Source organism: Quercus robur, chromosome 9, assembly GCF_932294415.1.
Source record: "Quercus robur chromosome 9, dhQueRobu3.1, whole genome shotgun sequence".
Classification (NCBI taxonomy): Eukaryota; Viridiplantae; Streptophyta; class Magnoliopsida; order Fagales; family Fagaceae; genus Quercus; species Quercus robur.
The window spans coordinates 10,859,214-10,873,481 of NC_065542.1; the positions used below are offsets into that span (position 1 = coordinate 10,859,214).

Genomic DNA, 14,268 nt, shown 5'->3' on the forward strand with positions numbered 1-14,268 from the left:
CAACCCTTTCAAACGTCTAAATCCTTCTAGGTTGTGCTTTTCAAGTCATACGCAGAGTCATAGTGACTCCAGAGCCTTGAACGAACCGGAAAGATATGTCTATGTTATTAGTGATTACATGTTCAAACTTTTATTTTTTAACAATTTTGACAAAATAACAGTTTGTACATATATATGCAACAATGTCAAACTTTACATGCAATATGCCTTTACAAATGAGAACTTATAATTTCAATAATAATTAACTATAACACAATTACGCATACCACAACAATATCCTATTACACTACTCATCATCACTGTAATCGACTTCGTTGTCATCTTCATCGTTGGAGTCATCATCAATGAACTCACACTCATCCAAGTCGTCCATTTCAGGAAGATCTCTTGGACCAATGATAGAGGCATCAATTGTCATTCCCTCCACATCATCTCGACCCCAACGAAGGTCATCCCTACCAACATCAGGACTAGTGACAGAGTACGGGATGTTCTCAAGAAACTCATCCGTGTCATCCTCATTACAATGGGGCCCAATACCTGCATCAAATACATCTCTGGCTTTCATTTTAACGACAACATACCAATCTTTCTGCCTTTTATCTTCAACATAAAAAACTTGTGTAGCTTGAGACGCCAACACATATGGTTCATGCACCATTTCCTCCCCACTATGTACGGAATGATTAAAATTCACCATAGGAAACCCAAACTCATCAGTCTTATATCCCCTCCTATTTTGATCATCAACCCATTTACACTTGAATAACACATGTTTGATATTGCCAGAATAATTCAACTCAATGATATCTGTCAACACACCATAGTACATATTGCCACCTTCAGTGGCAACACTAACTCCACTATTTTGCGTTTTTCTATTTCCCTCGACATTCGAACTCCTAAATTTTAACCCATTTATGACATAATGTTTCAGCCGATTTACTGAAGTATATGGCCCTTTCGAAAGCGTGACAAGTGTATCACTAAGTCCAGTTCTTTCCCTATCAGCAGCAGTCATTGACATCACCTAATATAATCAAACAAATTAACTGAGTCTAATTAGTACCGTCCTTCTACTTATGGGAAAGTTGCAATGTTAAAAAGTTGAATATATGACACGTACGTGAGATCTAAACCAGCCACAAAAGTTCTCCATGTGGTGCTTATGAATAGTAGCATTGGATATACGACAGTGACCCTTTTGAAGTTCATCCTTCATCAAACTTTTGTGCATCCTACATGAGATGGCAATTGTACTAGTGTTAATACACGGAGCGCACATTGGATTCTCGTGCAATTATATTGATGTCCATAATACTTACTCACGAAACTGGTAAATGTTCTCGGAATTGAATAGCACATAGCGATGAGCTTGGGTCAATTCCCTACTTTCTAGTGCCACACTTGAAACCACCCCTGTTGACTCCTCCATCGTCCTTGTGGGTCGTGAGAATATAGTTTCGACTCCTTCCATATACCGTGAACAAAACGTTAAACATTCCTCCACTATGTAGCCTTCGGCAATACACCCTTCTGGAGCAGCCCTGTTTCTTACATAAGACTTAAGGCGTGAGAGGTACCTATAATGCGCATGACAAGGTTAGTAATTGACACTAGCTATTACAAAGCACACATGAAACCTCATACTGTACATGTATTACCTATGACTTACCTCTCAATGGGGTACATCCAACGGTACTGAACTGGACCACCAATCTTGGCTTCAGTAGCCAAGTGCATGACCAAATGTACCATCACAGTGAAGAAAGATGGAGGAAATATCTTTTCTAATTCACACAACGTCACTGCAATGTCAGCCTCAGCACTCGCAATATCAAACACCGTAAGGGTTTTCGAACAAATTTTCCTAAAGAAACAAGCTAACTTTATCAAAGGCCTAATAACATGCGATGGCAAAGATCCTCGTAAAGCAATTGGAAGGAGTTGTTGCATCAGGATGTGATTATCGTGACTCTTTAAACCAGAAATCTTACGTTCTTTGAGGTTGACACGGCGGGAGATGTTGGAAGCATATCCATCGGGCACTTTTACGTCTCGCAAAACTTGCAAGAAACCATCTTTCTCCAATGCAGTCATATGAAAACACGCAGGCGGTATCATATACTTATCATCACCTTTTCGCTGTAGGTGGAGTTCTCTCCTTATTCCCATTTCCGCCAAGTCAAGGCGTGCCTTGTAATTGTCCTTTGTCCAGTCCTTCACGTTCAGCAAAGTGCCAAGTATATTGTCCATCACATTCTTCTCTATATGCATCACATCAAGATTGTGTCGCAACTTGTGATCCTTCCAATAAGGCAATGTGAAAAAAATACTTCTCTTCTTCCAAACACACTGGTTTGCCTCACCTCTCTTTCTTTTGTTGTATTTTTCTCGACATTTCTTTCCCAGACAACGTGTAAGTAAAGTTTCAGTGTCCACAATTATGTCTGACGCAACTGGTGGCACAGGAGCCACTCGCATATCAGTGAATCCATCAAATAAAGTATCTTCTTTCCGAAATTCGTGGTCACTACCCAACCATCGCCTATGTCCCATGTAACAAAATTTGCGGCCATTTTTTAAATATTTGGAGTCGGTCTCTGAGGCACAACAAGGACACGCAAACTTACCCTTCGTACTCCAACCCGACACATCTGCGTATGCAGGAAAGTCATGTACCGTCCACATCAATGCTGCATGCAATTGGAATACATTTTTTGAAGATGCATCGTACGCTTCTACTCCAACATCCCATAATTCCCTCAATTCTTCTACTAAGGGTTGCAAGTACACATTTATTGCAATCCCTGGCGATTTAGGTCCAGGAATAACTAGTGATAAAATCAAAGATGACCGTTTCATGCACAACCAAGGCGGGATATTGTAAGGGACTAGCATGACAGGCCAAGTGCTGTGAGTAGTACTCAGCATTCCGAAGGGGTTAAATCCATCCGCAGCTAATCCAAGTCTGACATTACGAGGCTCAGACAAGAACTGTAAATGCGTAGTGTCAAACATTTTCCATGCATCCGAGTCAGCAAGATGCCGCATTACCCCGTCCTCTGTACGACCATTAGCATGCCATTTCATAGAACTAGCCAAGTCGGGTGACAAAAATAATCGCTGCAATCTTGGCTTTAAGGGAAACCAGCGTAGGATCTTTGCAGCTTTCTTATTTCCCTTACTAGATGAAGCATTATTATTTGTAACAGATGCCTCATTCGGTTTCCACCTGCTTTCTTTGCAACAAGGACATGCCTCGAGGTTAACATTCTCCTTCCAAAATAGCATACAATCATTGGGACAAGCATGGATCTTCTCATACCCCAAACCCAAATCTCGAACTATTTTCTTAGCCTCATAATGGTCCTTTGGCAACTTAGCGTCAGAAGGGAGCATATCCATCAAGAGTTGAAGCAACATAGTAAATGACTTGTTCGTCCAACCACAAAGAGTCTTCAACTGGAACAACACAACGATGGCTGAGAATATGCTAAATTTTGTACACCCAGCATATAAAGGTTTGTCCACATCATCTATCATTTTGTAAAACTTTTGTGCACCATCATTTGGACCTTGAGCCGATTGTTGCACAGTTTCCCCTTCGTCCATTGGTTCAGGTGGCATTCCATGCGTGGGGCACAAATCATGCAACATCCCACGAAAGTCACCGTATTGTTCTAAGGACTCTTGGACATGACTACTCCCACATTCAGTGGCAGTTGGCACAGCCGCCGATTCCCCATGCCATTTCCAAAGTGTGTAATTTTGAAGCATCCCCTTACTCCAAAGATGTTCACGTGCCACCCCTGGCAGTACCAAATTCATATTCACACATTTGGTACAAGGACAAAAGATTTTCCCATCGCTTGCATGTTTTGATGCAAATTCCACAAATTTAAGTACACCTTCAATATATTCCCTTGAACCCCTCTGCTTCTTCATCCAACTTTTATCCATGACTATACAAGATAAACAATATCTGACCTACAACAACATTTGGTAATGCATAGCCAATAAACCGTCAAATTAGATTCAGAAGTGATCTGAGACTTATTACTGATTTGTAAAGAACAAACATACCCAACTATGCATAGATTTTCATAGAACATATATATATAATTTCAAGAATAACCTATACTTTCTATTTTCTAAATAGTAACACTAAATGAAGCATAACTTAATGTGATATGTTTGGAATATTTTAAGCATAATTATTGGAATAAGATATTAACAAATCACATATGCATGTAATTGTAATAATTATAACCTCTAGAATACCAAGATAACTATGTCCAACAAAGAAGTCGTCTCCTACATGTGATAATCTAAGCTAAAATCATTTTCCTATTTGTATGTTTCTCAATATGTACCGAATAACCCCTGTGGATTCAATAGTGGTGATTCAACCTAAAATGGCTAATTACTATAATACTACTTTCACTTGCATCTGTAAATATGACATTTACACAAATATTAAATACTGTTATTATGGAAAGAGGAAGAAAACATTTACTGACATATATAGGAACTATGAAGTGTTGTCATGTTCATAAATTACAAGTAGGTTGTTAAGAAGGTTGTGCATTCCTCACAAGTCACAACATACATGTAGCAATAACGCAAATGTAATAACTATTTCTATTAAGAGTAATGTATCATAATTTTACGAACAAATCGATATGATTGTTACCAAGAGTTGGTCTAAGTGAATTATTACGAACAAATCGATATGATTTGTTGATTCCATATTAGCAGGAAAGAACCAAATGCATCCATGTAATTAGGTATTACTTGTTGGGAGTCGATTGTCACATTTTGTTATGGAGTTTAAAGTTTATTTAATTTATGAAAAACGTTAGCCAAGAAGAAAGTTGTATGAAGGGTTGAAAATAATTTAATTTATGAAAATTTATTTCATTTATGAAATAAGTTAGTCAAAAGAGAAGATGTATGAAGTGATAATATCTATATTTAGGTACTTCCCAACTTATTAAATTAAGAGGAAATTGAAGTTAATTGCATATACACACACACACTCAGGCATCTCTTCATGCAATTAATATGAAGAGTGAGATATTCACCCATTAAAATATAAAACCACTTCCCTTTCCAATACAATACTACACGTTGGGTATGTTCCAACTGTGTTTGTTTTACAAGTATCTTTTCAAAATTTGTATCATACGGCTACGTACGTCTCAGATACAGCCCTATGATACAAATCTTAATCTATATAATTAAAAGAAAAGAACAATTACAACAAAAAGAGTTACAAAGATGCAAGGACGCATCAAATTAAGAAAGATAGTAAGCACAACGAAGAAAAGGCGTGGGAATTGGGCGGGTACCAAGATAAAATGATAGAAAATGAAGGTGAATGGCGACTGAGAGGCGTCTGGATTTTCTTGCACAGTGACCAGAATTTTTTGTGAACTTTGTGCCTCTGACTATAATTTCAAATCTTTGCGAACAACATCACCTGTGAAAGACATGTAAGGAACATGTTAATTAATAGATACATGTACACGTGCTCAACAATAGGTGCTGCTTATCAAGCACACTTTGTTTTACACCTTTTTTTTAAGACACAAAAACTGACTATGCACGCAATAAAGAGGCTAGAGGTTTTAATAAAAATAAAATAAAATTGTTTTATTCTTTATATTGAGTTTGGTTTTTTGATATATAAAAAAAAATTATTAACTTATCTATATAAAGCCTTTTAAAGCATCCGTTGTTTCTATGTACAACTACATTTATACACCCATTTTTAATAAATCAACAACGCAACAAAAAAGTCAATCCAAACACCCATATTTTAACAAGAGAATTGGTACCATATATGTAATTATGAATATTAAGAAATTCTAACTCCTTCGATAGAAGAACATATTCCTAGAACATTAAAACCTCTATATATATATATATATATATATATATATATGTATGTATGTATGTATGTATATAATTAAAAATAAATAAATGATTTGTTACCTCCTTCATGAATTAAAAAATAAAGTACTAACAAAATCCCTTGAAAAAATATGAGAATATCTGACTGAAATTCACACATATATTGCTAAAAAAATATAATGACAAATCACATATAAGTAGTCATCTTAATAAAAAATAAAGAAAGAAAAAAAATAAGGACTAGAGGGTGAAAAGGCATAGGGAAATGACATAAAACAGTTCTACATGACTTGTTTTTCATTGACCATGTATAACATTTGTTATTGGATAACATGAGTTTATAAATTAAATTAGTGCACTTTACCTCCCTAATGGATTGGTTATTATCATAACTAGTTGTAGGTCTATGCAATGCATGAGGCATTTACAATTGTTTGTATCGATATATATATGTTCAATAAAAAGTCTGTTCTTCTTCCAACCACATAACAAGAGTCTTCAACATAAAAAGCTACTTTGTATGGCTTTGTTTTATCATATTAACTAGTTTGTGTGATTGTATGAAAATATTAACGGCGTTTATTGTTAGAGAATGAAGAGGGCAATAAATTTATTTACAGATGAATTTCTGCCATGATATGTTATATAATTTATACATTGTAAGATGAGCTTCACAATCTTCATATGAAATAGAATTCCATTGAATAACTTATGCATTAGAAGATTGTAGATTATGATACTAAATTTAATACCATAATCTTTAAATTTCTTACCCCTATAAAAAAAATAATAATAATATCATGTAGGGGGAACATAAACAAAGATAGTAAATAATACCACAAATAATTAAATTAAACAATTAAAAATAATTATATTACTTTTTGTCATTTTCGATTGAACTAGACCAATAAGACCGAGTGGATCAAAGGGCCAAATTGGACCGAAAGGACTGAAGTGGACTAAAAGGACCGAATTGGACCGAAAGGACCGAAATAGACTGAATGGACCAAAATGACCGAAGTGAACTGAATGGACCGAAAGGACTGAAGTGGACTAAAAGGACCGAATTGGACCGAAAGGACCAAAATAGACTGAATGGACCAAAATGACCGAAGTGAACTGAATGGACCGAAAGGACTGAAGTGGACTAAAAGGACCGAATTGGACCGAAAGGACCAAAATAGACTGAATGGATCGAAGTGGACCGAAAGGACTAAGGTGGACTGAATAGACCGACATGGACCAAATTGGACAAATTATCAAAAATTCTGAAATGTCATTATTATTTTATTACCATCTGCATATTATGAGACAAAATATGTACTTTAATAATAATAAAAATTCTAACAAACCATTTGAGTTATCACACCTAACATAAATGAGATAAGTTGTTCAAATCAAGGTTCTAAAACTTGTTTAGCAACACACACACACACACACAGAGCAGCACCAGCAACACACACACACACACACACACACAGCAGCAGCACACACACAAACACAGAGCAGCACCAGTAACAACACACACACACACAGATCAGCAGCAGCAGCAACAGCAACATACACACACACACACACAGCAGCAACAACACACACACACAAAAAGTGGAAGAACAAGCATGCCATACAAAAGTTTTCAGCTAGACAATTATATTCAAATTGATTTCATACTTAATCATGGTAGGGTATGAAAATCTAGTCACAATCGATTTTATGGACTTTAAAAGCCACGATTCTCAATTGATCAAGCCTCAATCAAAAAGCAGTTGAACACTGTTTTTCCTGCACATCTTGAGCTGCATCTTCCACACAAAACACATTCTCTTCAACATGAAAAGACTCTAGTGAACACAACAGAGATGGCTTGAAAGTTACAAAGTTATGGGATTTGCCAACGCTAAACCTAACACAATCCACTTTATCAAACTTCACAAGTAGATTATTTTTGTTTGTTATTTTTGGTTGTCAGATTTTGGACTATTTCTAGACATTCTCTGCAATAGTAAAATTTTTAAGTAAAATTTTACTAAGAATAGAAAAAACACCAAACAGTACATTGGTTGTGTAAGGATTTGGTCATCTTATATATACAAAAAGATGAACTGAAAATACAAGCTACAACAAAACAATGATTGATTCATTCCTAAGAATTAGTTCACAGGTTTATTGCTTCTCATAAGTCATGATGGCCACGTCAAGTGTACAAACCAAACACCAATGTTAACCGTTTTTGCATCTGTCTCGTTACAGATTCTAATAGCAAGGTAATAACAAACATAGCCAGAATAAACCACCTTCAAGATTAGACACCAGAAGCAGTCGCATTTTACCTCTTCAATCCTTTATTCAGCATTAGCAAATCTAAAGAACGGATATAATAATTGATAGTTAGATTGAGGAGCAAAGTTGGAGGAGATACTTTAAAGAAAAAAATGTTTCTTACTCACCCAAGCTATGAAAGCTTCAAATGAACTTCAACATAATTTGGTAAAGAAGGCATGAGTTCCTGAAGCAAAATTGAGAGAACATGAAGTTGAAGCAGCGACACACACACACACACACAGCAGCAACAACACACATACACACACACACACAGAGCAGCAGCAGCAGCAACACACACACGTCTCTCTCTCTCTCTCTCTCACACAGAGCGAGAGAGAGAGAGAGAGAGCATGAAAAGGGAGCTGGTAAAAGACATCTAGGTAAGAAAAGCGTGCACAAAAATGCAAGACATGCCTGACACGTAAGCACATCTTTTACATGACGTGGGTCTTTGCCACGTGTCTATTCGTCTCTAACTTACATTAGAGAATGTATTTGAAAATGAAAGTTAAGCCCACTCAACCCCCACGTGAGTTTGGCACCACCGTTCATAGCCATGTCTTCCCAATCCAATTCCTCTGTCAAAAATTTCAAAACCAAAAAGCAAATTGAAAAAGATAGAAAGAAAGGGATCGAATAAGTGAGAAATTTGGTGTGTCCCGCACGTGTTTGTTAAAAGGAAAAAAAAATTTAGGGCAATTATAATTTGATTATGTTGTTGCACTAAAAGTAAGGTAATAAACAAAAAGAAAACACCAACAAATAAAATAATAATAATGACAAATATAGTTGTCTTATGTCATATGTCATATGTCATAAACATCGTTTTCTTATATGTAGTTCCATGTTTCTAACTCTCTTTGCTCAAAAAACTAATTATAAAATATAAAGTATTCTTGTAAATCCAAAATAATTTTATCATACCCAGCTTTCCCAGTTTTTTCTTGGGATTGAGGGTCCTTCCTTCAAACTTGAGCAATTATAAATTTTAATTATTCTTGTAAATCCAAATTTACTTTATCATACCAGCTTTTCAATTTATTTTTCTTTTTAGGTTTTAGGGTCCTTCCTTCAAACTAGTGGTATTTTTTTTTTTTTTTTTTTTTTTTTTTTTTTTTTTTTTTTTAATGGGAAACTAGTGGTAGTTGTTTGTATAAAGTCCAATCAAATATGTTATATTAAAGTGCGTTTGACAAGTCCTTAAAAAAAACTTGAAAAAATTAATTTAAGCAAATAAGAAACCAACAAAGCGTTTATCCAAATGCACACTTGCCAAAAGTTTGTTTCTTCTCCAATAGTATCAATTTTAAATTCCACTAGCTGGCTAATGAGTAATGACATGAAATTCACTTGCATATACAGTATTAGTGGAAGAGAATTAAAAAGAAAAAATAAATAAATAAACATTTTTCTAATACCATTTGAAAGTGAAATATATGGTCTTCAAGTAACTTGTTACAATTCACTACGGCAAAAGAGCAAAAGAGCTAATGTGCTTGCTTTATTACTCACGAAGGATTCTAGGGATGGTCTTTACCAAGCTTTTAAAGAAAGATCCTGAAAATATATACCTCTAATCTACTTGTCAAGTTGCTAAAACATTTGGTTTTAAAGCACATGTATCATATAGGATGAATGGTGCTTATTAATGGCCGACCTATCTTCTAGACAAGAGTCAAATTAATTGAGATGATTGTAACCGTTCATCTATAGGAAAGACACTGGCACACTGCACATGCAAAAAGATGTGACATTTTGGCCATGATTATAAGTTCTTAGCATGCAATATTCTAGGGATGGTCTTTACCAAGCTTTTCACATCCTCTAGGTGTAAGATGAATTGATATTTTCTTGACCTTAACTTAGCCACTTCAAGGGGTACGTTATTCTGAATTAAGCCAAACAAACTGTTCTATATCCTTGAGTATACAAGCCCATAACTTTGTGTGCGTATGCATTTTAAATAAATGTTCACCTAACTTAAATTTCTCAAGCAAATTCGATGCCTAACTTTGTGTTCTGCTTTTATTTTTTGTTCAATGAACCAATAGTGAACCAAGGTCTGGCTACACTAGCCTTTTTTGGAGTCGGAGTGAACCTGGTGTTGTTCCTGACAAGGGTTGTCGGTGAAAACAATGCCGATATATGCTGCTAACAGTGTGAGCAAATGGACTGGGACAGTTTACATCTTTTCTCTGATTGGTGCTTTACTTAGTGATTCCTACTGGGGAAGATACAAAACTTGTGCCATATTTCAGGTCATCTTTGTCATAGTAAGTGTCCTGAATTTGCTATATATTTAATTCCTGGACTGAATTATAACCACAGAGGAGAATTGAGTACTAATTTTCTTCCCATTCTTATGGTAACTATATATGTAAATGATGACAGGGTTTGGTATCACTATCTTTATCATCATACCTTTTCTTGCTCATGCCTAGAGGTTGTGGGGATGAATTAACTCCATGTGGTGCCCATTCTAGCATGGAGATGGGGCTATTCTACCTTTCTATCTATCTTGTTGCCCTAGGAAATGGAGGGTATCAACCTAACATCGTCTCATTTGGGGCTGATCAGTTCGATGAAGAAAACCCCAAGGAGGGACTTTCAAAAGTTTCCTTTTTTAGCTACTTCTGCACACACACACACACACACACACACAGCAACAACAACACACACAGACACACACAGCAGAAGTAGCAGCAACACACACACACAGAGAGCAGCAGCACACACACACACACACACACAGCAGTAGCAGCAGCAGCAACACACATACCCACACACAGAGCAGCACCAACAACACACACACACACACACACACACACACACACACACAGCAGCACCAGCAACACACACACCAGCAGCACACACACAAACACAGAGCAGCACTAGTAACAACACACACACAGACACACACAGAGCAGCAGCAGCAGCAACAGCAACATACATACACACACACACACACACACACACACACACACACACACACACACACACAGACAGCAGCACAAGCAACATACACACACACAGAGAGCAGCAGCAGCAGCAGCAGCAGCAACACACACACACACACACAGATATCAAAAACCCACCAAGCAAAAATGACAAACATGAATAAACCCAATATGAATTCATCGATCAAACATCTCGAAAACCAAATATTGAAATATAAAACCAAATATTGAAATTGAACATTTATACCCAAAATCAAAACCCTAGATCGACGGCCGAAACCTTAAACCTAAAATCAAAACCGTAAAGCAAAAATAGGAACCCCATAACAGGAATAAAAAAAAAAAAAATTTGAAAAACTTACTGCTAGTCGGCCTTGCGAGAATGGGTGTGTGCCAGCGATCGATGAGAAGGAAACGAAGAGGAGGAAGAGCGGAGGGAGGAAGGGGATTCACATAGGGTTGAAGTGAGGGGATTCACATAGGCTTGAGATCGGTGAGAATGGGCTGAGATCGGTGAGGGGAGTGTGAGATCGGTGAGAGTTGTTTGAGATCGGTGAGAGGTGTCTGCGATCGGTGAGGGAATGTGCGAGCGGTGAGGGGACTGTGTTGGAGCGGTGAGGGGAATGTGCGATCGGTGAGGGGAGTGTGGGCGATCGGTGAGGGTTTTGTGCGATCGGAGAGCCAGTTTTCTGTTTCGATGGTGAGGGATTCCACGTTTCGTTTTTTTTTGTTTATACTGAAACTTGAAGCTGCGTTTCAAACGCAGCTCCATCCTTGTACAGTACGTTTCAAGCATTTCTGAAGCTGCGTTTTAGAAACGCAGCTCAAGCTACAATTAAAAAAAAAAAAAAAAAAATTTAGCCGCACGGCCTGAAGCCGCGTTATTGAGCCGCGTTTTCCAAAAACGCGGCTCCAAAACGCGGCTTCAAGCCCCGTTTTTTGTAGTGGTACTTGAACGTCATGTGCATGATTTTTTTATTTTTGTTTTATTTTATTTTATTTTTTTTATAAATTCAATAACAAACACGTTTGAATAGGAAAATTATCAATTTTAAAGAAATATTTTTAACATGCCTCAAAGTTACATTCTTTTTCAAATAATTATCAATTTTCTTAACAATACGTGGTACCTTAAAATGTCACTGGATCCCATGATGTGCATGGCATCGACTAAACTTCACGGAGTCCATGATAATTTAAGTTTTGATGAAGAAAAGAGGAATATTATGGCCACCTTGTCATGTTCAACCAATTTCAAACCATCACTTTTTCTTCTCTTCTTTTTTTCCTCATCGTGGAAATTCAACACGTTAATTTAAATTAAATATCTCAGTGGAATATCAATGAAAAATAAAACTAGTCCAACCGCGTAAGAAGAGTTCATCCATTCTTTGTTCTTCAACCGTAGGAATATCAGGAAACAGAAAAACATACCTTAAAAAAGGGTGTCAATTTGTGTTTTAAGACTTGTTTGATCTTGAAAGTTTACAAAGTTTTTTGTAAATATAAAGTAACACAAATAGTAACAAATAAAATAGTTTTGAAAATTTATGGACATATGTGTTCTAGAACTCTTTTTGTTTTAAAAAATTTATGGACATTCCAGAACATGTGTGCGTGTGTACTTGAACATCACGTGCATGAATTTTTTTTTTTTTTTAATTGGATAACAAACTCCTTTGAATAGGGCAATTATCAATTTTAATTAAATATTTTTAACATGCCTCAAAGTTACATTCCTTTTCAAATAATTATCAATTTTCTTAACAATACGTGGTACCTTAAAATGTCACTAGATCCCATGATGTGCATGGCATTGACTAAACTTCACAGAGTCCATGATAATTTAAGTTTTGACGAAGAAACGAGGAATATTATGGCCACCTTGTCATGTTCAATCAATTTCAAACCATCACTTTTTCTTCTCTTCTTTTTTTACTCATCGTGGAAATTCAACACGTTAAATTCAATTAAATATCTCAGTGGAATATCAATTAAAAATAAAACTAGTCAAACCGCGTAAGAAGAGTTCATCCATTCTTTGTTCTTCAACCATAGGAATATCAGGAAACAGTAAAACATACCTTAAAAAAGGGTGTCAATTTGTGTTTTAAGACTTGTTTAATCTTGAAAGTTTACAAAGCTTTTTGTAAATATAAAGTAACACAAACAGTAACAAATAAAATAGTTTTGTAAATTTATGGACATGTGTTCTAGAACTCTTTTTATTTTAAAAAATTTATGGACGTTCCAGAACACGTGTGCGTGTGTACTTGAACATCATGTGCATGAATTTTATTTATTTATTTATTTAATTGGATAACAAACTCCTTTGAATAGGGCAATTATCAATTTTAAAGAAATATTTTTAACATGCTTCAAAGTTACATTCTTTCTCAAATAATTATAAATTTTCTTAACAATACGTGGTACCTTAAAATGTCACTAGATCCCATGATGTGCATGGCGTTGACTAAACTTTATGGAGTCCATGATAATTTAAGTTTTGACGAAGAAACGAGGAATATTATGGCCACCTTGTCATGTTCAATCAATTTCAAACCATCACTTTTTCTTCTCTTCTTTTTTTCCTCATCGTGGAAATTCAACACGTTAAATTAAATTAAATATCTCAATGGAATATCAATGAAAAATAAAACTAGTCAAACCGCGTAAGAAGAGTTCATCCATTCTTTGTTCTTGAACCATAGGAATATCAGGAAATAGTAAAACATACCTTAGAAAAGGGTGTTAATTTGTGTTTTTAGACTTGTTTGATCTTGAAAGTTTACAAAGCTTTTTGTAAATATAAAGTAACACAAACAGTAACAAATAAAATAGTTTTAAAATTTATGGACATATGTGTTCTAGAACACTTTGTATTTTTAAAAAGTTATGGACATTCCAAAACATGTATGCTTGCGTATTTGAAAATCATGTGCATGATTTTTTTTATTTTTATTTTTAATTGGATAACAAACTCCTTTGAATAGGACAATTATCCATTTTAAAGAAATATTTTTAACATGCCTCAAAGTTACGTTCTTTTTCTAATAATTATCAATTTCCT

At 35.6% G+C, this 14,268-nt stretch overlaps 1 protein-coding gene and 1 long non-coding RNA gene across 2 annotated transcripts; both read right to left on the bottom strand.

Moving 5' to 3' along the window:
* Positions 1-286: 286 nt before the first annotated feature.
* LOC126700700 (uncharacterized) lies at positions 287-3,963 on the bottom strand. Its single transcript, XM_050398902.1, has 4 exons — positions 1,676-3,963; positions 1,326-1,583; positions 1,127-1,238; positions 287-1,030 (listed from the first exon to the last, which is right to left on the bottom strand). Exons 1-4 carry the CDS (start codon positions 3,961-3,963, stop codon positions 287-289), a joined length of 3,402 nt encoding a protein of 1,133 aa, XP_050254859.1.
* Positions 3,964-5,045: 1,082 nt separating this feature from the next.
* Positions 5,046-12,045, bottom strand: LOC126699760 (uncharacterized). The gene is made up of 2 exons (XR_007646879.1): positions 11,561-12,045; positions 5,046-5,485 (listed from the first exon to the last, which is right to left on the bottom strand). It is a non-coding gene; the product is annotated as an uncharacterized LOC126699760 (long non-coding RNA).
* Positions 12,046-14,268: the final 2,223 nt, after the last annotated feature.